This window comes from Psammomys obesus, unplaced genomic scaffold (assembly GCF_907164565.1).
Source record: "Psammomys obesus unplaced genomic scaffold, mPsaObe1.curated_primary_1811, whole genome shotgun sequence".
In the NCBI taxonomy this organism is placed as follows: Eukaryota; Metazoa; Chordata; class Mammalia; order Rodentia; family Muridae; genus Psammomys; species Psammomys obesus.
The window spans coordinates 11,592,219-11,616,892 of record NW_026590062.1 but is presented as its reverse complement, the minus strand read 5'-3'; the positions used below and the strand labels follow the sequence as shown (position 1 = coordinate 11,616,892).

At 48.7% G+C, this 24,674-nt stretch overlaps 1 protein-coding gene and 1 long non-coding RNA gene across 2 annotated transcripts; one reads left to right on the top strand and one right to left on the bottom strand.

Moving 5' to 3' along the window:
- Positions 1-3,428: 3,428 nt before the first annotated feature.
- On the bottom strand, positions 3,429-16,450 carry Orai1 (ORAI calcium release-activated calcium modulator 1). The gene is made up of 2 exons (XM_055606004.1): positions 15,919-16,450; positions 3,429-4,490 (listed from the first exon to the last, which is right to left on the bottom strand). The coding sequence occupies exons 1-2, from the start codon at positions 16,225-16,227 to the stop codon at positions 3,882-3,884; spliced, it is 918 nt and encodes a 305-aa protein (XP_055461979.1). The 5' UTR covers positions 16,228-16,450; the 3' UTR covers positions 3,429-3,881.
- A 164-nt stretch (positions 16,451-16,614) lies between these two features.
- On the top strand, positions 16,615-19,429 carry LOC129675873 (uncharacterized). Its single transcript, XR_008720000.1, has 2 exons — positions 16,615-16,748; positions 18,958-19,429. It is a non-coding gene; the product is annotated as an uncharacterized LOC129675873 (long non-coding RNA).
- The last annotated feature ends 5,245 nt before the right edge of the window (positions 19,430-24,674 follow it).

The following is a 24,674-nucleotide window of genomic DNA, read 5'->3' as shown; positions in this document are numbered from 1 at the left end:
GGGTGCAAGCAATCAAAACAGGGTCCTCTGGCTGAAGAGCACATGCTCTTAACTGCTGAGCCATCTCTCCAGCACAGACCTCTATATTCTTAGGGTGGAAGTTTGTGTATGGACTGGTACTAGGCATGGTGGTGCACACCTTTAATCCTAGCACTTGAGAGTCAAATGCAGGAGGATCTCTCCAGCCTGGTCTATGTAGACACTCCACCTCAAAAAGGGGTGGGGAGTGAGGATACACTATCTAGAAAAGCAATAAAATGGCAGTAAGTACTCCTTCTGGAGACAACTGGGAAAAAAACTTTTTACTGTTGAGTTTGGAAGCAAGTGAATTTGATAATCTACTGTAGCCAAAATAAAAATAGAGCCAAAGCAGAGAGACTTTTTTGTCTACTTTGGTGCTGGGATGGAACACAGAGTGGTGTACGCTAAGCAAATGCTCTACCACTGAGCTACACCTCAGCTCTGAGTGAGCTCTTAAGGAATATTTATTCAAGTTGTCTGTGTACTTGTTAGAAATCGATTCCAGAGTCTAACCTGACAGCGTGAATCAAGCTCAAAGGTGATGGTGGTGTTTGCCTGCTGATTCTTTGTTTTTCCAGACAGGGTTTCTCTGTGTAGCCCTGGCTATCCTGGAACCCACTCTGCAGACCAGGCTGGCCTCCAACTCAGAGATCCGACTGTTTCTGCCTCCTGAGTGCTGGGATTAAAGGCCTGCGCCACCAATGCCAAGCTTTGGGAAGGTTCCTTTATCTGCCAAGCCACTTCAGTAACTCAAGGGAAGGAATATTGAAAGTGCTTGGTGTGGAAGAGGAGGTGAACGGTGGGAACTGTAGCAAAGACAGGCCCTGGGTAACTGTGACTTTAACTCAGGACTTGCTAACTGTAGTTCCGCAAGGTAGGCCCAGTGCTCCTGGACCTTCCCCTTCTAGCAATGCCAGAATCTGCCCAGGTAAGATTCCTTCCAGGCCCTGGGCTCAGGGCCATCTTCCAGGTTGGAGTCCTGGCAGGCTACTTGTGAGAGTTAATCTTCACTGTCAACTTGACTGGATTAGGAAAAGCCCTGGGGATTAATAAAGCACCTGTGGGACTGTGTGTGTGTGCATATCCAAAGGCGATTAGCTCACAAGGTCTCTGACCTAATCAATGGCAGGGAGTCACTCCTCTTGGGCTCACATTATTGGGAGGTGGTGAAACATGGGTGCTGGGGCTTGGCGGGAAGATGACTGGTTGCTCTCCACATCCTCGTTTGACTCTTGGCCACCATGACATAAACTGATGTTTCTACCCTTTCTTCTCCATCATGTTGCCCTGATGTCTTTGAGAACACAAACTGAAACAAATCCTCAATGTTGCCGTTTTTTTATGCCTACATAATCATGTGACACAAAGGTCTGTTACATTAACTTTCTTGAGCAATAGTTTTAGTTTTGTTTCCTGCACAGGGCTGATTAACATATTCTGAGAATGTTGAGGGTCAAGGGTCAAATGAGCAGCAAGCAGAACTTAAAGCATCCTGTGGACACAATGGCTAACTAGTCTCGTTTCAGGTGGATGTACTGACAACCTTGTGGACCACTCCTGTCAAAATGCCCAATCTGATCATAACCAGGAAAAAAAAATACATCAAGAGAAGCTAAACTAACAAGGCATTCTGTAAAACCACAGGTCTGGTGCTTAAAAAACTTTTAAAAGTTAATATCTGGCCTGGAGAGATATCTCAGTGGTCAAAGTCCTGGCTGCTCCCATGGGATCCAAGTTTTGTCCCCAGCACCTAGTCGGTGGCTGACCACTGTCAGTCCAGTTATCAGGTGGCATGGCATCCTCTTCTGGCTGCCAAAGGCACCAAGTGAGCACATGGTTCACATACAATACATGCAGGCACTCACACATGCACATTAAAAACAAACAGTTAATGTTGGGGTGAGGACGGCAGCTCAGAGAGCCTGGTTAGCTCCCAGCTCTGCAAGACACTCGGTATGTACCTGTAATCCCAGAACTTGAGAGAGAGTATCAATTGTTCAAGGTAATCCTCCACTACATAGCAAATTTGAGGCTAGCCTGGGCTACATGCAGCCATCTTAATAAGACCTCCAGAGGTTCACACCTGAAAAGACGAAAGCCATACAACTGTTCCAAATTAGAGACAATAAGGGATAACTCATTACTACAAATAGAGTGGAGAAAAGGATTGCTAGAAAGGGTATTCTCAGGACAGGTAAGGAAGTGAACAGGAGTTATCAGGTGGTAACTGCAATGTACCAACAACCAATTTCCTGATTTGGGGCTGGGGGTTTAGACAAAGCAGAGCCCTTGACTAGCGCAGCAGCAGCAGCCCTGGATTTAACCCCTAGTATCCCATAAAGTGGATGTATGGCACACACTTAATTCCACCACTGGGAGGTGGGTATTCCTAAAGACCGAGGCCAGTCTGGGCTACATAAAATCCTGTTCTCCAGTTTGTTTGCTTTGTTCTGAATTTGACCAATGAGTTATGGGTATGTAAGGGAATATCTTTGGTTTCCCAAGGTCATCTTCAAGCTAACAAGGATATCTGTGTGTCCGTGTGAGCATGTCATGTGCGCACTGGCGCCCAGTGGAGGTAGAAAAGGCTGTCAGGTCCCCTGAAGCTGAATTTACAGGCAGTTGTGAGCTCCCTCATGTGGGTGGCTGAAACTGAACTCAGACCTTCTGGAAGAGCAGCAAACACTCTTAACCACTGAGCTCTCTCTGGTCCTAAGAGTCTTTAAGCTTTCCTGCAACTGAAGTTACAGATGGTTGGATACTAGGCCTGAAACCTGGGTCTTCTTGGAAGCACAACCAAGGGCTCTGAAAGACTGAGCCCTCTCTCCTACCCTGCAACATATGTATTCAAACTCAGTGACGCCTAATACAATGTGGCATCTTTTTTTTTTTTTTTGGGGGGGGGGAAGGCCTGCTTAGATCTGTTTATTCCTTTGATTAGCTTCATTCAACACAATGTAGCATCTTAATAACATAAAAATACTGTGACCAGAGGTTAACAAGAACCTAACTTTACATTTCCCCTTGAAACAGTGGCTCAGTGTGTGCACACCCATTTCTGGTAACCACCTCCAAAAGAAACAACTTAGGTACACATTTTAATGACTATCCCTGAAGACTCCTTTTGAGTAGAAATTTTCCAGACAGAGTTCCCTGTCTTGAAGTGTAGCACAGTGGGAGTGCCCAGGCAAGTTCCTGGGTTCTGTCCCCAGCAAAACAGTTTTTATAGAGTTGGCAACTGATTCCAACTGATCCCATGGCTTTGAACATGCCGGTTGTGTTCTGTCCCTGGGTCTCTTCCTCCCAATTAAAAAAAAAAAAAAAAAAAAAGACTGTTTAGTGCTTCACCTGACTGGGACATCCTATCGGTCAGTCAAAACCCAATGAACATAGACATGAGGAAGAGATGTCCCTTGTGAATATATTTTATGCATTTTACACAGAGAAACGTGCACGCTTACGCGCACGCACACGCACACACACACACACGCACGCACGCACGCACGCACGCACGCACATTTGGTGAACCAGGAAGGAGGTTGAGGAGGACAGGACAGGAAGCAACCGGGTGGCACTGGTGCAGGGGAGGAGAAGGGACAAAGAGATCATCTGTCTCCATTCCACCCCCCACCCCCACCTCCTATCAGGAGGGGCACCCCGAGCCGGAAGAACAGGGAGTGCTTATTCTCACAGAAGAAAGTCTCAAAGTGCAGTGATTTTTTTTTTTAAAGCCTCTTTCTTCCACACATTGCCCTGGTGAAGCCTACACAGACCGTCCTGTCCTCCAGACTGAGCCAGGACAAGGTCTCGGGGAAGGGAGTAAGGACAAAGCTCCACAGGGCCAGAGGGAAGGTGAGGATTTAGGCATAATGGGTGCCCGGTGTTAGAGAATGGTCCCCTCTGTGGTCCAGCTGGTCCTGCAAGCGCGCAAACTCAGCCAGCTCGTTGAGCTCCTGGAACTGCCGGTCCGTCTTGTGACTGACCAGTGAGCGGTAGAAGTGAACAGCAAAGACGATGAACACCAGGCCACAGGGGACCATGATGGCAGTGGAGGCGATGGCGGCCGCCTCGCCTGGGGTGATGCTCCCGCTGTTGCTGGTGTTGGCTACGACCACGGCTGATTCAGGAGCGGGCTTGGTGGGGCTTGGCTGGCCTGGCTGCCTCTTGAGGGGTAAGAACTTGACCCAGCAGAGCAGCACGACTTCGGCCAGGAAAAGCAGCGTCCCAATGACAGTAGAGAAGGCCCAGGCCAGCTCGATGTGGCGGTGCATGCGCTCATGGGGTGACTCTTTGACAGAGTTGAGGTTGTGGACGTTGCTGACAGCCTCAATGTTGGGCAGGATGCAGGTGCTGATCATGAGTGCGAACAGGTGCACGGCCACCAGCACTGTGGTGCAGGCACTGAAGACGATGAGCAACCCCGGCGGGTAGTCATGGTCTGCTTCCAGCTGGACTTCCACCATCGCCACCTAGGAGCCGGGAACAGGGAAGTGAGTGTCTCCCTCAAATCCTACTTCTCTTCCCATCAGAACCGACGCTTGGCCTCTGAGTCTGTTTCTGGGAATGGTAAAGCCTGCCCACTCTGGGTTGAGAAGTAGCAAAGAGTACCGATGAGGAAAGCATGTGTCCTTCAGGGGTCAGTGTCTCCTGGCCTTACCATATATAGAAAATGGGTTTGACCTATTAATTCACAGAATTATTTTAACAGTTAAATGAGAGTTCCCAGTGTACAGCAAATATCTTCCAAATAGGAACACTGCCACTATCAGTGTTAATCACAAATAGTGAAGATAGTACAGTTAAGCATATTCTGCAAATTTTATTTTATTTTATTTTTTTTGAGAGAGGGTCTCTGTGGAGCCTTGTCTGTCCTGGAACTTGCTCTGTAGACCAGGCTATCCTCAGACTCACAGCACTCCACCTGCCTCTGCCTCAGGAAGTAGTTCTTTCCTTCTACCATGTATGTGGGTCCTAGGGATCAAACTCAAGAGTGTCAATCTTAGGCAGCTCTACCTGCTTAACTACCTCTCCAGACCAAGAAAACCTTAAAATACATTAAAAGTTAAAAATTTAACTACTGTCTGGCGGTGGTCAGGCATGCCCTTAATCCCAGCACTCAGGAGGCAGAGGGGCAGGTAGATCTGAGTTCCAGCACAGCCAGGGCTACACAGAGAAACCCTGTCTGGAAAAACCAAAACCAAAACAAACCAACAAAAATGAACTACCAACCACAATCCTATTGGCCCCACACTCTCATACCCAAACAGGACACAATTTCCTGTCCTGCTCTGGGGGACAAGGAATGGGTTGGAGATGTAAAGACCTTCCCAGACCACATCCAGGTCCATTCTGAGAACAGAGTGCACAGGCCAACAAGGAACTGAGGAAGGCTTCTCAGAACAGACAGGCTCAGCCCAGTGTCTAAATCTTGGCTGTCTGGGCGGCCAGCAAGCCCCAAGGCATCCCCTCCTTCAGCCCTAGGGCTCACACATTTGCAGCTCCCCCATTCCTGGAGACCTGAGGATTTGGGTTCACCGGGGGCATACCTGCCACCTGTGCTTTACACTTGGGTCTTGCAAATAACCCTCATGCAAAGGAGTCGACTTATCAGATCTGGGCCAGGAGCAGCGGGCAACTGGGTACATCGCCAGGGTCTGCCCATGTGGGCTAGCGGGTCAAGGGCAGCAAAGAAACAGGGGAAATGACACTGCCATCAAGGGAGGCTGGGGAAGGTAGCTCAGTTGGTTGAATGCTTGCCTCCTGTGCATAAAGCTCTCTGTTCAATCCCCAGCACTGAAATAAACTATGTGTGGTGCTTCATGCCTGTAATCTCAGCACTGGGAAAGGCAAGGCAAGGGGACTGGGCATTCAAGGTCATCCTTGGCCACATAATGAGTTCAAGGACAGCCTGAGCTACCTAGTCTTTAAGGGGGAAAAATGATGGTAAATGCCTGGGAAGGTAGTTATGTTAATCCATGCCAAATACTTGCTGAGAGGGGGCACAGTAAAATCAGTTAAAATGGATTTTATTACTGGTCAGTTTAAAACCTTCCTTTCCATCCCAGTCTACCTGAAACTCTCCAGGCTCTTACCCTTCTCCTGCTGGAGAGAAGCATGGCAGCAGCAGGCCAGGCTCTCAAGCCAGAGCCATCCTAACTCTCACTCCAGAGCTCTGGTTCACACCCAACCCCCTTTATAAGGTGGAAGAGGTGGAAGAGACGAGACTAGAGACACAGCAAAGAGACAGCCCAAGAATCTTGGGAAAGGAGTGGACAACAGCATTGAAACAGCCCGGTTTATATATTCTGAAGACTTTTCAGGACATTTCAGCAGGGTTTTAAGGCTTTTGCCCAAGAATTGACACAACTAGCAAGAATACAGATGCTTCAGCCTGAGAATTTACAAAACAGTTCAAGTTCATGTAAATTTGGGGCACTGCCATGAGGATTTTGACTGTTGTTTAAGATTCCCTGCTGGCCTAATGCCAACCCTGAGAATTCTTCTGAGCCCATGTGGGCAATGGAGCCGGGCAACCCAGCACATGCGGGTGAGGGACCCGGAGCAGCACAGCAAGGCAAGGCACATCTCATCCAGTCTCTGCCCCCAGCCTGTGTACTCTCAGCAGCAGCACCTCCTGCCACCTCCCCACCCCTTACTTCCTCTTCCTGTTTTGGCCTGTTGTCCTGCAACCTGAAACCTGAGAAAGGACAAGCAGGAGAGTTTGGTGGAACTGCCTGGTCCACTGGGGTGGAGGGGAATACGTTCTGCCGTGTTTGTGGCTGAGTTTGTATATTTCCCTGCATCCCAGCGACCTCCAAGTAGCCTACTGTTCCCTCCACTGAGCTTTAAGCACAACCCCTCAAAACACAAAGCTGAATGTGAAATTTGTGCCTCACCTTACAAAGCTGTGACTCTGGGCAAGTATTAGAAGTCCTCGTACCCCAGTTTTTGCATCCATAAAATGAAGGCCTGCTTATGATAGTTATGAAGTTCCAGAGCTAATGACCACAAAATGTCCTTAAAGCACGATCTGACAGATAATAAACTTTAGCATATCAATGATTCCTTTTTGTTTGGTTGGCTGGTTTTTCAAGAGAGGGTTTCTCTGCGTAGCCTTGGCTATCCTGGAACTCACTATCTACACAGTGAGGCCAGGCTGGCCTCGAACCTGTAGATCTGCCTGTCTCTGCCTCCTAAGTGCTGAGATTAAAGGTATGAGCCACCACTGCCTGGCTCGAAGATTCTTCTTAGCGATTATCAATACTGGGGCAAAGGCTGTAGGTCAGCAGGAGCATGCTAGCCCAGTGTGGTGTGGGCATTTGGGTTCCATGCACAGACGTACAAGACAGACAGACAGACAGACTCACTCATTACTCACTTTCAAATAAGGAAACTGAGGCTCAGACAAGGGAGAACAATTGCAGGAAGGTAGCTTTCCTGCTCTAGGGTAGGGCAGGGGAACTCTAAAGCCTGTGTGTGTAACAGTTCCTTCACAGGTCGCTGAGGTTTTGAAGTGTAAATGTTTAGCACAGACTCAGCCACAGGAGAAGCTCAATAAATCTTAGTTAAAAAGAAAAACAAAGGGTTAGAAGTGGAAGAGAAACTCCCCAGGCCGGCACGCTTGGACCTTCTGAGGCAGCACTAGCTCCCAATGTGGACATCAGGGGCAAGTTCTTCACCCAAGACCCGGCCAAGTGACCATCTTTGCAGGATAGCATCACCACAGCCATAAAACCCAGCCGAAGCACACATACTCTGCATATCCTCACAGCCTTGGATGAGGGAAGGCTGAGCTCTCCACGGAAGAGGAAGGACTGGTGCTGTGCTCCGGAAGAAACCCTATTACCCTCATCTATCATTCTTGGAAGTCTAACCACACAGTGGCTGTGTGCACCATTGCCACATACAGGACCAAGTTCAATGCCACAGGGTTGCATACAAGAAATGACCCTGAACAAGAAGGGCTGGGGGTGCTGGAGAGATGGCTCAGAGGTTAAGAGCATTGGCTGCTCTTTCAGAGGTCCCGAGTTCAATTCCCAGCAACAACATGGTGGCTCACAACCAATTGTAATGAGATGCTGGTGCCTTCTTCTGGCATGTAGGCAGAACGCTGTATACATAATAAATAAATCTTAAAAAAAAAAAAGAAAGGAGTGGCTGATACACATCATGAGCCTTGATGAAAACTGTTCACAGGCACTTAGTCCTCTTCCAGAATGATTCCCACTAGGAATCTCTCCCGCAGGGTAAGGAGAATAAAGTCAGAGGCCTGGGAAGAATCTGGCAGCTGACATTCAGGGCCCCAGCCGTGTCCCTGAGAGATCACAGCAGATTAGATTGCATGCAGCTTCACAAGGTAAATATAGCTGGGAGCAGGACTGTTAACCCAAAATAAAACAGCTCCTAGCCAGCCAGAAGGCCTCCACCAACCTGGCTGTACAGGCCTGATGGAACGGAAGGGTGGAGCCACAGACCCCAGTTCACACCAGTCTACAGATTCTTGCAGGAAATACTGAGGACCCTAAACCTGAAGCAAGGGCTAAAGGTTACTGATTCTGTATGGCAGTGGTGGTAGTGGCGGCGGCAGCGCACGCCATTAATCCAAGCATTCTGGAGGCAGAGGCAGGTGGCTTTCTGAGTCTGGATCTCAGCCTGGTCTACAGATTGAGTTCTAGAATAGCCAAGGACACACAGAGAAAGCCAATCTCAAAAAAAAAAAAAAAAAAATTCCCATGGAGTGCAAGGCCCCACTGACAAGGTCAGGCATGTGGCCACCCCACCTGAATGGCAACTACCTTTTCACCTTCCTGCTGGGCTCCATGAGGGCCCTGAATACCTGGAACCTGGTCTGAGAGGTCCCTCCATGTCCAACCCCTCTGCCCACAGTGGGAAACATAGCTTTCTTCTCCTTAGCAATTCCTGTCCATCCTTATTAGACAGTTGATAGCTACAAAGAACCCCCAGTCCTCACCCACATGGGTTTCACTGAGTTGCCTGGATTTGCTAACTCCATTCCAAATGCAGACCATCTATTAGGGGAGATCTGAATCCTGTCCCGTGGTTTATGAACTCTCTTGACCACGGCACTCCAGTACTCCAAATGTTTCCAAAAATAGATACGCACTCTTTTATGAGACCGACAAAAGTTTCACTAAACACCACTTTTTCTTGAAGCCTACCAATGCCGACTATTCTGTACTCACTAGTCCCCCTCCCCCTTCAGTTTAAGTATTAATTTTGTTGTTGTTGTTTGGTTGGTTGGTTTCTTTGAGACAGGGTTTTTCTTGTGTATCCTTGGCTCCTTGGCTGTCCTGGCCTCGAACTGTAGAACAGGCTGGCCTTGAACTCAGAGATCCTCTTGCCTCTGCTTCCCAAATGCTGGGGTCACAGGCATTCGCCACCTCAACTGGCTAAGTATGAACATTTTTCCTGAGAATTCCTGGGGTGGTGGTTATCTCCTCCCCTTCTGAAGGAGAGACGATACTGTAGGAAATCACTGGAAAATTATACACTGTCCCAACCCCACACTGGGCCAATACAGGGAAGAAGCCAGTCCTTTTCAAGGGTTAGTCTTCATTCATCCTTAATCCAAGATGGCAGGTGCAGAGGGACCATCACTTGACACTTGGGTCAGGTGGGGTATGCTGGACCCTCTAGCTGGCTTCTCAAAAACTGAAGTTGAAATACATCCACGAATCTGGGGATGGAGATCATGGTGTCCACACTCATTTATTGTTTTGTTTCAAGTCAGGGTCTATCATGTAGCCCTGGCTGTCCAGGGTAAAGGTTTCACCCTACACATTGAGCACCCTGGGGTTCCCCCCTACTTTTTTTTTGAGACAGACATTATTCCATAGTTCATACTGACCATCCTCCTGTCTCTTCTTTTCTTTGGTGTTTTTTTCCCCCTTATTTTTTAGATTTACTTATTTCATGTGTGAGTTTTTGTCTGAACATATATTATGTACATGCCTGGTGGCTGAGATCAGAAGAGGGTGTTGCAGTGGGCTCGGTGGCACACGCCTATAATCCCAGCACTCAGGGAGGCAGAGGCAGGTGGATCTCCGCGAGTTCAAGGTCATCCTGGTTTACAAAAGTCCAGGACTGCACAGAGAAACCCTATCTCAAAAAACCCAAACCAAATCCAACCAACCAACCAATCAATCAAAAAACCCAGGAACTGCTTTTTTTCTTTTTCAAGACAGGGTCTTATGTACAGAAGACTGGCCTCATGCTCACTCTGCAGCTAAAGATGACCCTGGACTTCTGTTCTTCCCGCCTCTACCTTCCAAGTACTGGAATGACAGGAATGAATCCCAAAGGTGTTAGCCACCACCACCTGGCCTCACCTTTTCTTCTAAGGTTTCCATTTTTTTACTTTTAGGTATGTTCCTAATGACATGATATTTTATTAGAATGTATACATTATTTATAGAAATACAAACAAAGCCAGGTATAGTGGTGCATGACTTCAATCTCAGCACTCTGGAGGCAGAGGCAGGCAGGTTTCTATGAGTTAGAGGCCAGCCTGTTCTACACAGTCAGTTCCAGGCCAGACAGGACTACACAATGAAATCCTGCCTCAAAACTAAACAAATAAAAAAAAAAAAATAGTAAAGTTGCCACTAAAAATTGTTAGTAGAGTTTGGAGGTCAAAGTTCAGGCAAAATGTTGATCAATGAGGGCCATATATAAAATGTTTTATGTTTGACCACACCCATTAATTTACATATCATGTAAGGCCAATGACAGAGTGCAATAGTTACCTGGAAAAACACATTGCCCTGACACAAAAAGATGGCAGACCCTAGCCCAACACTTCCCAAAGGAGAGTATCAAATAAAGTCACACTAGAACCCCTACTGATTAGAGCAAGGAATAAGGAAACATGAATGAAAATGTCATAATGAAACCCATCACCTTATATAACTTAAAAGCAATTTAAAAAATATTTCTCTCACCCTGGTGCAGTGACGCATGCCTGTGATCCCAGCACTCAGGGAGACAGAGGCAGGCGGACCACTGTGAGTTTGAGGCCAGCCTGGTCTACAAAGCAAGTTCAGGACAGCCAAGGCTACACAGAGAAACCCTGTCTCAAAAAAACTAAAAAAGTACATATATGTGTGTGTGTGTATGTACTTTTCCTCCCCCTTTTCTGAACCAGGCATGCTGGTATATGCAGAACATCCCAGCACACAAGGAGCTGACGCAGAAGGATTAAGGGTTCCTTCCAGAGTAGGCTATAGAGACCCAATAGCAAAGCAAAAGATTCTCTTTAAAAAAAACAAAACCATCAGCACTGTCTGCCTGTGGTGCTGTCTGATATGTTCCTTTCAAGAAGCGCATTAAAAGGCCCTCAGAAGTCCTGTTACAGAAATCATCTGATTTACATTTTAACTTCATATTCCTTTTCCTTCAGCCTATCCTCTATCCCATGTCAATCAATAAAGCACAGCCTTGGGAAGCCTACTTAAAAAGAGTTTTTCCCTAGCAGTCAGAACCCATCAAGGGGAGGGCCCTCACTGTTCCCAGCTGAGAATTCCAGAAACATGCCGCAGGCACTTGTGAAGTCTCACAAAAGGCTTCTCTGCGGGGCAGACATCAACCTCCTCTTGGGACATTCAGCAGAGTCCCACTTATACACAGCCCAGCATACAAATCTTGCATGCAGAACTGGGCATCTGGCAGACCGCAAAGGCCTGATTATCAGCCAGCGAAGGGGGTATGGCAAGAGGAAGTGTGGGGGGGAGCTGGAGGTGGGGAGGGCTCCAAGTCAGATTCACCAGAACTTGAGGCTTGAGCCTCTAAGAGCCCTGGTTTTCATGGGTGGATCTCTCCCTTTTAAAACCTACTATGAGGTTTAAACAAGAATGAAAGAGGGGAGTCCAGGCTCCTGCCGGACACCATAGGAGTTATGTAAGAGCCACCATCACCATCACAATTACAGACTCTGTCCATAGCCTTTGGTAGCTCCCTACTCCCTACACAACTTCCTAAACAGTCAATCAAGATCCTCTACCATAGGACTTTTGATTAAAACAACGTATAGACCAGGCTGATCTAAGAGTCAGAGATATGTCTGCCTTTACCTCCTGAGTACTGGGCTTAAAGGAGTGTACCACCATGCCCATCTACCATAGTGCTTTTGCGTGTGGCACAATGCCGGTCATGCCAGAGCCCTATCTTTCCCTAAACACCCTACAACTGATCTCCAAAACTGCTCTTGCCAGGGGTGGGCCCTTCTCCAAACCTTACTCCCAGCATCCTCGAGGCTCAGTTGGAATCACAATTCTAACTCCAGCAACCCTTCAAAAAGCAGCCTCCGCACCATGGAAACTATTTGCAAATACCAGCCCAACAAATCCCCACACCCGTAAGGTTGCTGTTATAGTTACTTCATTTTACGGGTGAGAGAACCGGGATCCAAGGTGGTTACGTGACACCCCCCACCCCCAAGATTCTACGGTCTGAAGCTGGGTAGCTGCAGTCCCTGGTGCCACTTTGCTATCCCACAGCGCCTGGGTTCTGTGTCCTCACCACTCTCTGGTGCCTGCTTTTTCTCCGTGCCCCCCAGAGGGCTATACCACTTGCACCCACGTGACTTCACTGAGGCACGTCATTCATGTGGGACAGCCATGAGTGTAGGGAGAAGACATGGCAACCCTTCTAGAGCATTCTGCACTGTGGTGGCCTAGCGCAGGAGTCCAGCATTAATGATCATTTCTGGGGATTAGGACCAAGCGGTAACATTAGCTCCTTGCTCATCTCCAGGAGCCCTGATCTCCGCGTATGTCATAAACACCCAATAATGTCTCATGACTTGAGTGCTTCCTTCCAACTCATTTTCCCAGAAATCTCAGCCAACTTCTGAACCTGCTCTGGAACCTGGAAACAAAAGGGGGGCTGGCAGGCAGAACTTGAGGAGGAAGATAATCCAAAAATAATTGATCCCAGGTCATGGAAAGCATTTTGTTTACTGCACCAGGCTGACCTTCCCAATTATCGTTTGCTTAGACCAGTGTTACAGCCTGCCCTCCATGCATGATCACCACAGTCCTATACAGGGACAGGGTCAGGCCCAGGCTGTTAAGTGGTAACCTTAGGTACAGATAGCTTAGGCTCCAAAGGATACTCTTTTGGTTTTTAATATAGGGTTTTTCTGTGTGGCCCTGGCTGTCCTGGAAGTCGCTCTGTAGACCAGGCTGGCCTCAAGCTCACAAAGATCTGCCTGCCTCTGCCTCCCAAGTGCTGGAACTAGAGGTGTAGTCCGCCACCACCTGCTTGAAGGGTACTGTTGGCTCCAGGGACACTGCTAGATGCACATTTAACCCAGGGTCAGGCTCCCTTCATTTTGTATCTGCCCGGTCTCACCAGCAGACTGGATACATCAGATCCTGAAATTCCCCAGCCCCACCCCCCATAGGCAGTCGTAATTAATCCTTATTCAAGCCAAGGGGAGAATAGGCTCCTCCCATCTCTACACAGGAGAAAACCAACCTCCTCGAAGATGCTCACCCTCAACGTGTTACAAATACCAGGCCTACGCCCTTCCATTGTGAAGTTAGGATTGGCTCAGCCTCCACCAGGCTTTTGGGGAGATTCTCCCTCACCCTACCCTTATGGATGAACAAGTGAAATTTAGCAATCTAGGCATCCTGGCTAACCCTGGAGACCAAAGGTCCTGTCAGCTAGGCCACTTCTCCAGGTTTGTAGAAAGGAAGCCCCCTGGGGGAAGGAAGTTGGTTGTGCTGACTCACAAGCCAAGAGAGAGTAATCCAGGAAACTTGTCACTCTGTTACCATGGCATCAGGGCAGCCAGGCACCCCTTCCTCTCTTGAGGCTCACTCAAGAGCTGAGTGTCAGCAGTGGGGGCAGGGCATAAGCAGGCCTCACACCACGAATCCAGAGTCTTTAGGAGTCCGGCTTCACAGCAAAGAACTTAAGTTACCCTCTCGAAACTGCTGCTCAGAACGGAGGCAGGGCTGGGATTCAACCCTTCCTGGTTTGCAGAATTTAGAAGCCATCGTGGAGTTGAGACACCTACTCCACCCTGGCTGAGGAAACAAGATTCCCAGACAGACATCGTGGGCTCACCCTCGCCCACCCAAGGGCATTACTACCCCGGCCTTCTAACTTCCTTCACTGTTTTTAGTGGAGGCCTGGCCTCCTGCAGAGGAGGAGAATGAGAAAAGAGGGTAGGGAAGCTTCACCTGGGGCTTAGAAGGGGGCCTAGAAAGCCAGGATTTATGAGCCCACAAAAAAGCACGCTAGTGGTGGCTCTCCTTCACAAGGTGTAAAACTTGCTTTTTAGCTTCCAAAGAAACTTTTTTTTCTTCTCATTCCCCAGCGCTACCTGCCTCTGGCTGGACACTGGTCACAGCACTGTGGTGACAGGTGGCACAAGTGAGTGGCCAGATGACCTCCAGTCCTGTTTACCAGACTAGCTGTGTAGAACAGGATGGTCTTGAACTTGTGGGCAATCCTCCTGCCTCTGTCTCCTGAGTACTGTACTTATAGGCCACATCCAACTCTCTTTCTTTTTTCCTTTTTGGTTTTTTGAGACCAGGTTTCTCTGAGTAGCCCTGGCTGTCCTGGAACTGACTCTGTAGTCCAGGTTGGCCTCCAACTCAGGAATCTACCTGCCTCTGCCCCTGAGTGCTGGGATTAAGGGCATGCTACCATCACACAGCTCAGGGGAACTTTTTAAGAACTGTTTTTATCTACCATTTCAGAAATCAAGGTCCAGGGAGAGAAAGTGAGCGATGTGCCTGAGGTCGTATAAGCATCGAGCAGGGAGAGATGTTCCCTCCCTCGCCTGGCCTCTCCTCTGTGGCCCAGTGCACTGCGGGCCTCTAAACGCACTCAGGCTCACAACTGTGCTGATCCACTTGTTTGCAGAAGACGGGGAGAGACCCAGACACACTCCCTTCTTCCCAGGAAAACACCAAGGGTGCCAGCCACTCCCTTCCTCAAGGCCAAGGGCTTAGCTAATTCATGGGGGAGGCAGGGGGTGCTGGTGAAGGGGAGGGGGGCAGACTCCACTGATGCAGGCTGAGGTCACCAAAAGATAAGTTGTTAGGTAGTGCCTGCTCCAGGCAAACTCCAGGATGTCAGGCCTGAAGGTATTCCTAGAGTTAACTTCAGGGGCCTAACCTGCCGCCTCCAGGGGCGCCTCCTGCACAGGCTTCTTGTTACCACCTTCTTGGGACTTGAGAGGAGAAAACTATGCCTACCTCCTAATCAAGCAAGAGCCCAAGAGCCCGTTCAGGGGGAACATGGCCCACCCTCCTCCCCCACACCCAGTGACTCAGGCAAGTTTCTGTAGAGAAAAAAAAAACAACAAAAAAACAAACAGGGTGGGGAGCGGCTGTCAACCTCTAGGCTGAGGCTCTTGGAAAATGCGGTGGGGTTATGGAGGAAGGGAGAGAGTGTGTGGAGTGTGGGGAGGTGGAAAGTATTAGGAAATCCCCTCCAATATTTGATAAAGAAGCCTTCTTAACACCTCCTGGCCTTAGGTGTGTGGGAGGGCGCGGGACAAGGTAGCTCTCATCTTCAGCTCCTGACACCTGTCCTCAGTGGGCCGGACCTTACGCGTCCTTCCTGTCCCCCTGAACACATGCAGGGCAGACTTCTTACATACCAACTTCAGGAAAGCAGCGTTCCTAACACAAGGTGCTCGTCTAAAAACACCTGCACCTGGGTAGCTCTGGTCGTCCACCTCTCCCTCACAGCGCAGCAACCTCTAGCTCCCCTCTGGCGCCTACGACAGCTGATCCCAGCTCTTTTCCCTCACCCCAGGCACGCCCAGCCCGCTCCCAACTGTGGGCCCCGTCGGGGCTGCGGGCGGGAGCGGCCGAAGCAGGAAGAGGGGAGGAGGGCAGGGCGGCCCGAGCTCACCATGGCGAAGCCGGAGAGCAGAGCCGAAGTCCGGCTGGAGGCTTTGAGCTTGGCGCGGCTCAAGTAGAGCTTGCGCCAGGACAGCGCCTGCATCGAGTGCTCGTTGAGGCTCATCACCTCGGAGTAACTCTGGCCGATCCAGTCCGGGTAGCTGACGGCGGGCGGCGGCGACAGCGGCGGGGGCCCCGAGGGCTCCCCGTCCCCGCTGCGGCGACGGCTCCGGCGGCTGCCGCTGGTGCTGCTGCTGCCGCCGCTCAAGGGAAGCTCCGGATTGCTGTTGCTCGGGGGCGGGGCAGGCTCCGGATGCATGGAGTACGCTGCGAAGGCGCGGCTGGGCGGCGGGCGCCTGCGAAGGCTGCGGCCCCGGGGCCGCGCCGCACCTCCGCCGGCCTCCCACTCGAGTCTGTCTCACGCGGCCGGACGCACCGGATCCAGAGGCCGAGGCACGGGCTACAAAACCGCTCCGCAAGTTGCAAGCGGCCGCGACCTGAGCCTGCGCGCCGACCGGCGTCCCGTCCCAGGCCGGCCCCTCGGCGCGCTCCACGATTGGCCGACGCCTCGCGGTTATTTGCATACGCCCCACCCACTGGTAGCCCCGCCCACAAGGCAGTGGGCGGTGCCCGTGAGAGGTACGTGCCCCGCGCCGCCCCCGACGGCCCCGCCCACAGCCCCTGGCGCGCCTTCCTGGAAGCGCGCTGACAGGCCTTGCTTCTCCTCTCTGCAGCTGCTTCGTGTGGCTTTGCTCCCGGAGCTCTTGAGTTGGGCCATCCGAGGTCACCTCTGGGCGCCTCCTGAGGCCTATTTCCTCTTTGGAACAAGGTGGCGAAAAGGTCTGTTGGAAAAAGCAAGCGGAGGTTTACTGGAGTTCAGTCAGCGGTTATTGAGCGGGCTGCTGGGTGCCAGCATTGTTCCGGGCGCTGAGGGCAGGCTGTGGACTTGTGAATAAGAGGGCCAAAGTCGATCCCGAGGTTGTCATGTGTGTCTGTCATTCCCGCACAGAGGAGGCTGAGGCAGGAAAATCATGTGTTTGAAGTAGTACTGAGCTCCTGCCTCAGAACACAAGAGGGACAAAATTCTCTGCCCGCATAGCAGCTGATATTCTTGGAGAAAAGACACACAAACATCAGTGAGTAAAATACAGCTTCAGAAGGCTGAACATGTGTTGGGAAAAAACAAAACAACAAGAAGAAAAGGTGGATGGTAGCATTTCATTTTTAGAATACTAGTCTCTGTGTATTTATTTTCGAGACTACATAGCTCGCCTGACCTGGGACTTGTTGCATAGACCAGGCTGGCTTTGAACTCAACAATCCATCTGCGCATGCCTCCGGAGAGCTGGCCTTAAGCGTGCACCAAGTCCAGGCCCCTTCATGGGACTGTCTATTCTGTAGAGGCAGACTATAAACAGGTCTACACCTTTGGGTCTCAGCTGAGACCTGGGCCAGCAATGTAAAAAGCCAGGACCAAAGGGAAAAGGAAACTACAAGTGCAGAAGCCGCCTGAGTCAGGGATTTAGCTGCGGAATCTGGTGGCTGAGGGTGGGGCTCAGGTGTGGTAAGGGAGGTCCCGGGCTACGGAACTCTAGGATGATAAATCCAAAGCAGCTGCGTTAACAGCGACTTCACTGCCCTAAGCCCCAGCATCCAGAATGTTTCTTGGCGCATGCTCCACATTGAAGAAATACTTGTTGGCTGAATACGTGTGGAAAGAACAAGAACGAGTGACGAATTTAGACCCTACGAAAGTCCTAAGCATGTGACGCTCCAGGTCTATGGTGTGATACTTAACTTTTGTAAAACCACTAGAGGGCGGCCCTCCACCCAACCGCATGGTACTGAGAGGGACTCCTTCCAAGTTCTTGAGACTCCTCTAGACGCAAAATGCAAGGAGGATCTCTGAGTTCTAGGACATAATTGACCTTGTCTCAGTAACATAAAATCAAATGACAACGGAAAGACAGGATTTGGAATTTGGAATCTCACCATGCTGGGTTTGTCTTGTAGGTGGGCACTATTCTTGTGCTTGCTTATTCCCTTTTGATTATCATCTGCATCTGAACTCAAATACCACTTCCCCAAAGACCTTCCTTTCTGCCTACATAGCCTCATGCCTGGACTTGTCTGGTCACCCTAGTATCATCCCTTGCGTAGCTCTGATCACGATAGCATCTGTGCTGCTTAGTTTTGTTTTTTGTTTGTTTGATTTTGTTTTTGTTTTTGGTCAAGCTAAAGTCATCTGAGAAGAGGGAATCTCAATTGAGACCATGCACCCTTCAGTGCATGGCTTGTAGGCAAGTCTGTAGCACATTTTCTTGATTGGCTGACGTGGGACAGCCTAGCCCACTGTGAGTGGTGCTGCCCTGGGCAGGTGGGCCATCCTGGGTTCTGTAAAAAGGGTGCGCGGCTGAGCAAGCACCGGGTGCTTTCTGCTGTGCTTCAGTTCCTGCCCCGATACAGGTCGGAAGCGTAAGCCAAATGAACCCTTTCCTCTCCAAGCTGTCTTTGGCATTGGCCTTTTATCACAGCAACACTAGGACAGCATCTGAGTTTGTCTAGCCGATTTATTTATCGATCTGACCATCAGCAATGCATGAGCACCCTTAGAGCTGAGTTTGTGTAGAAACAAGTTGAATGGATAAAGAGACAGACGCCCTTGGTTCGGAGAAATTCCTAGCTAGAGAGAGGGCCTGAGGCCTGGAGGGAAAAGGGGGTGGAAGGCTGAAGGGAAGATCTACTGATCTAGAGCAACGGAAAGAACGGGCAGCGGTGGCTAATGAGGGGCCTTTGCGAAGGCGATGGTTTCCTCGCGTGGCCACATCAGAACCCTGATTTGGAATCACCCATCTGTATAAATGAGAAGACAAAACAAAACAAGAAGCTCAGCTTGTAGTCCTGGGGTCAATGAGCAAAGAAAAAATTTAAAACAAACGACCCCAGACCCAGGGTGGGGGGACGGCTCTAACCACAGCCCCCCCCAGCCCCCGCCCCCCCCCCCCCAGCGTGTTGAAAGGTCCACAGTAAACTCTGTCTCCCTTACTAGCTCCAGCCGGAATTATGAGTAGCAGCAAAGCCATCTATATCCGGACTCCAACAGGTGGGAAAATCAAGCCTCTATCAAGAAAGCACCAAGCTAGAAAATTTCGGAAATTACGCTTGCGGGCAAAAAGGGCTGGAGCCCAGGCTTCTGATTCAGCAGCGCTTCCAAGCAACCCTGCGGCTCCCTCAGGTGGCCGGAAGGTATGCCTTCAACCTCTGGGCTTCTATCTGAAAAAACCCAAAAACTTTTCCAGTCAATTTTGTGCCCTGATAGAGACCCTGCTGAAAGGACAGTGGCCTGATCTATTGGGACTAATGGACATAGCCTGGGACTGACCAAAGACTGCCAGGAGGAAAAAGTTAAGCTGATGTAGTAATTCCCAATAACAGGCCCTGTCCTAGTGTCATTATTTAGTATCTATAGTTACATTAACTCTAATTATTTCATTATATATTAAATGTCATGATAAACTCTTTGCAACCTTTCTGTATTAAATCACCATTTTACAGATGAGGAAACTGAGGTACTTATGAAGCATTGGGATCTGTCTCATTTACTATTCATTTATTTTAGTAACAGGACAGATTTTTTTTTTAACTTTATTGTTCCAGAGTCTAGGATGCCACCATTACCTACCCACTCTTCTCATTTCCTAGATCAGACTCTTCAAAATATTTTTATTTAAAATTACCATTAAGAAGTTATGAAAAGAGCCAAGCATAGTGGTGCATGCCTTCTATCCCAGCACTCGGGGAGGCCGACACAGGTGGATCGCTGTGAATTGGAGGCCAGCCTGGTCTGCAAAGTGAGTCCAGGACAGCCAAGGCAAAGAGAAACCCTGTCTTGAAAAAAAAAATATGAAAAGCCATGCAGGGGGCTGGGGAGTTGGCTCATTGGTTAAGATCACTTGCTGCTCTAGTAGAGTACCGGGGTTTGTTTTCCACATGCTGACTCACAACTGTCTGTCTAGTCCAGTTCTAGGGGACCCAGAACCCTCTTCTGGCTGCCACAGACACTGCGTGCACATATATGCAGGCAAAACACTCGATACACATAAAATTAAAAAAACATATAGAATCTTTTAAAAAGAAGCCATCCAGGCTATTTTGGTTTCTTCAGGTAAAATCTGAGAATCACTCAACTAGCTTGTCTTTATCATTCAAGTATTTGGAGTTTTTGTTGTTTGTTTTGTTTTTTTAGTCTCTTACATGCTTAAGATTTGGTGCACTTTTGACTGCTGAGTTGCAATGTGACCTCAGGCAAATTGGTCTCTGAACCTTGGTGTTCTCTTAGCCCAGCTTGGAGGTTCATGACGCTAATCATGGTGCTTGACAAAGTAAGAGTTCTGCTGGGATTTCCAACTATCCTGGACTACATAGTGAGTTGTAGGCCAACTTGAGCTACAGAGTTCTAAAAATACACACATGGAACTGGAGAGATGGATCCGTGTTTAAAGCCACTTGTTCTTTTGAGGATCTGTGTTCAATTGCCAGCGCCCACACTGTGGTTCACAACTATTCAATTGCTGTTTCAGGGCACCAGGCACCATCCTCTGACTACCTTGGGTATCAGGCACACACATGACACACATATATACATGCAGACAAAACACCCACACACATGTAATTAAAACATCTGAAACAAGTTGGGCATGGTGGTGCATGCCTCAGGGAAGCAGAGGCAGGCAGATCGCTGTGGGTGCAAGGCCAGCCTGGTCTACAAATTGAGCCCAGGACAGCCAAGGCTACACAGAGAAACCCTGTCTTGGAAAAAAAAAATGTGAAACATATACATATAGACACACACTGAGGGGAGATGTTGAGGAGACACAGGGGAAGAACACACAAGAACCAGAATCTGGGGGGGAAAGCCTTGAACAGATCTTCCTCTAAAACCTTTAGAGAAAGGGTGTCCCTCCTCACACATTGATGAGATTAGGTGACATCATAGTGATATGGCTGTAGTTCTTGACCTGAGATAGTAAATCCATTATCTGGGTGTGGTTGGGCACCCCTGTTGTCTGAGTACTTGGGAGGCTGTAGTCCGAGATGAGAGTTTGAGGTCAGCCTGAGCTATATAAGTAAACCTTGTCTTAAGAAAAACAAGGGGGAGGGGCTAAATAAATAAATGAATGGATCTCTGAACTCCTTAGATTACAGTGCTTTTTTATTTAAAGATTTATTTATTATGTATACAATGTTCTGCCTGCATGTACACCTGCGTGTTAGAAGAGGGAACCAGATCTCATTACAGATGGTTGTGAGCCACCATGAGGTTGCTGGGAATTGAACTCAGGACCTCGAAGAGAAGCTAGTGTCCTTAACATCTGAGCCATCTCTCCAGCCCTGCAGTGCTTTCCTAAGGGCAGCCTTGAGCGATTAATCTCAGGACCCCAGAGTGGCTCAAAGAAGAGGCTTCAGCCTGATTCATCAGGGGGCTGCAAGTACATTCAGAACTAAGGAAAAATCAGACTATTGAGTGTGGTACACCTGGATTTGGACTCCAGTTTCATCAGTGTATAACTCTGCTGCTTGGCATACATCCCAACCTGTCTAGGCTCCATCTGTCAAGTGGGAGTCAGGATGGCACCAGGCAGCAAGGGTTGTTACGAGTGTTTCATGACAGAACATTTGTCTAGCAGTCAGCACAATGCTCAGTAAATGGTGGCTGCCTTCCTTCTCATGGGCTGTGCCCAGGATCAAAGAAAGAAGGCAGCTCCGTTGCACATCTAATGAATTGGCTAATCTGTGTTTACCAAGGGCGGTTCATCTCTGAGAATCCAAACAGGAAAAACAGGTACCAGAATAAAGGAACAAATGTGAACTGCCTCGAAGGAAGTGAAAGGCCTGGGGACAAAGGAAAACTAGAGGGTTGAAGCCCCTGTGGGTCAGAAACAGCAGCTGCACTCCTTCCAAGGAGGTCCTACTAACTTCCCCTGCCTCCTATTGGTCCTGTCTGTCCAGAAAGCCTGCTGATGGAGCAGCCATAAGGATGGCTCCCAGTGATCCAGACCAAAGAGGAAGAAGATGGGAAGGACTTGAGGGCAAAGAGGACCAGGCCTGGCAGTGGGGTCTGGAATTGTACTGACCACTAGGGCTTCAAATGCCATACATAGATATCAGGCATAAAGATAATATCTACTCAGGTAGTTGGAATCACAGAAAGAATTGGGACCAGTTTGGCCTAGTGCTTGGCACACAGTAGGCAGTACCAACTGAAAGAGTCAGCTGTTTGCTGCTAATGGGATAAAAAGGGGAAGTAAACTCAAGATGCAAGTCCAGCATTAGTGTGGAGATATTTTTATCCAGACACCCGTCCATCTGTCTGGTGTCCATTCTAAGCTGGTGAGTCTATCAGACTCCTTTTAGAAGTCCTGAGTCAGGGTTGACTACATAGAGGTCAGGGTAGTAGGAAGTTTGGTCTCACAGCTCCCTCAAAAAGATTTCAAATCCACTCAATTTTGGGTTGGTGTCTCTGCCTTCAGCTGCTGTTGCCAAATTTCCCTTGCCTCCTTCAGTCTGGAGCTGAGCCATTTCCAGGATCTTTCTTTGTATAATTAAAAAGAAAAATAGAACAGTTGATGTTGCCAAACACGTATTTAAAGTGACACTCTGAGCTCAGGGATTGAAAAATCAAAAATGTTTTAAGGTTCAGATTAAAAGTCTCCATACTCCAAAGTCTCCTGACCCTGGTATTTCTCTGGAGACTGGCCGCCTTTAATCCTCTGCCCTGGCTCATAAAAACCCTTTAGACTAAGGGTATTTATTTCTCAGAGAACTATTCCAGGCTAATAACATAAAAACACCCGCTTCCCAGGAACACCCTTCCTGGTGCAGGTCTTGGGAACAGTGTGGTATTCGGAATAAGTCACCTTAGAAGACACCCCAATCCCCTTTCCTTCACTGTGTCCTTCCCACATGTATCCTCTCTGTCAGAAAACCTAGGCAGTTCTGGTCCTTAACATTTCCTTAAAATCAGAGCTCTTTCCTCCAGCTTCCTCTTGTCCATTCTATCTCGGGTGCCATCACCATTCACCCAGATGCCGGCTGTCATTTGCCCAACCCTTCTGTGGCTGTTTTTGATTCCTAGAGCCCATTCTGTAAGAACAACCAGAAAACCTTTCTAAAAGGTACCCTTGACAGATGTAGCAGCACGTCCGTTTAATCCCAGCACTTGCCAGGCAGATCTGAGTTTGAGGCCAGTCTATATAGTGAGTTCTGGACAGTCAGGGCTATAAAGAGAACCTGTCTCTAAATAATAAATGGCACAGCTGATTATGTCTTTCCGTGGCTACCTTAGCTTGCCATTGGCACTTAACAAATGATGTTAATACAACATAAATTGATCCTTTACTTTTCTGTGTCTAAGAAGTAAAAAAAATGAAGCTGCAGAGCTAAATCAAGATGGAAGATCTGGTTCTTTCTGGAGGCTCCGATGAGGACAATCCATCTCCTCCCTTCTTTCACCTTCTGGTGGATTCCTGCAGTCCTTGGCTTGTGGATCCTCCCTTCAATATTTAAAGCAGTTACTCTGATCATGGCTTCCATTATTACATCTCTTTTTTTGCCTCTCCTGCTTCCTGATTGGACACTTGTGATCACAGTGGCCCCACCTGGATAGGCTCCTCATTTCAAGATCTTTGATTTAAATCACCTCTGTAAAGCCTTTCCCATCTAAGATACTATGGTCACAGGTTGATTCCAGGGGATAAGGATATGGGGGAGACATTATTTAGTTTACTACAGTGTGGAAGGCCTTTCAGTGGGTTTTCAGCTCCTTACTTGGGAAGCTTTGTCTGATTAAGTTCTGCCTCTTCCCTGGTGGCGCTCTTATGATTGGCATTCATGTCTCACCTACCACAAGACATAGGAAGAATGCGCCATCAACAAGCCAGGAAGGAGGTCCTCAGCACATTCTGTCTGAGATGGGGGGCCTCAGGAATGCCAGGCTGGCTTCACACTCTGTATGAAGCTGAGGATAACCTTGGGTTTCTGATCTTGTCTACACCTCTTGAGTGCTGGGGTTACTGATGTATGCCAACACAGCTGGTCTACGAAGAACATTGCACGGAAGAAACTGTACCAACGGAGTGTCACCATATCTACCTTTTGTACTGAATCTCCAGGTTCTAAAATTGAGAATTAGATTTGTTTTGCTAAGCCATGTAAGTTTTATGGTAGTTTGCTGTGGCAGCCAAATGGGTGGAGCTGGTTGCTTTCTTTTTTTGACCTTATCTCCCAAGTCATTTTTGCTTTTGAGCATATCCCTTTTCTCTTAGCTTGGGAGCCTACTGACATGCTCTGGAATGTCTTTCTGAAAAACAAAACAAGAAAGGCTCTCACTTTGTTACTGTAGCTGGCCCAGAACTTGCTAGTTAGGCCAGGATAGCCTCAAACTCATAGAGACCTTTTCCTCCAGAGTGTTGGCATTGAAGGAGTATGCCAAGACTTATTTTTAATTATGTGTAGATGTGTCTGTGTGGGTTTTGTGCACATGAGTGCAGTGCTAACACACATTAGAAGAGGATGTCAGAGCCCTTGGCGCTATAGTTACAGGTGCCATGAACCACCAGGCCACAGTAAATGGGGACCAAACTCGGATCCTCTGTCGCCGTTTAAAGGTGTGCACCACCACCACCTGAAGGATGGTTTGATTTCTAAAGTGGTCTGAATTTAAGCATCATCAGAATAAAAGGTCGGTTTAATCCCAGCACTCAGGAA

What these genes read in the sequence shown, in the direction of transcription:
- Orai1 (XM_055606004.1), bottom strand. Translation starts at nt 16,227, where the DNA reads ATGCATCCGGAGCCTGCCCCGCCCCCGAGCAACAGCAATCCGGAGCTT. An exon ending in TGCTCTCCGGCTTCGCCATG is followed by an intron (nt 4,491 to 15,918) that starts GTGAGCTCGGGC and finishes CCCGGCTCCTAG; the next exon opens with GTGGCGATGGTGGAAGTCCA.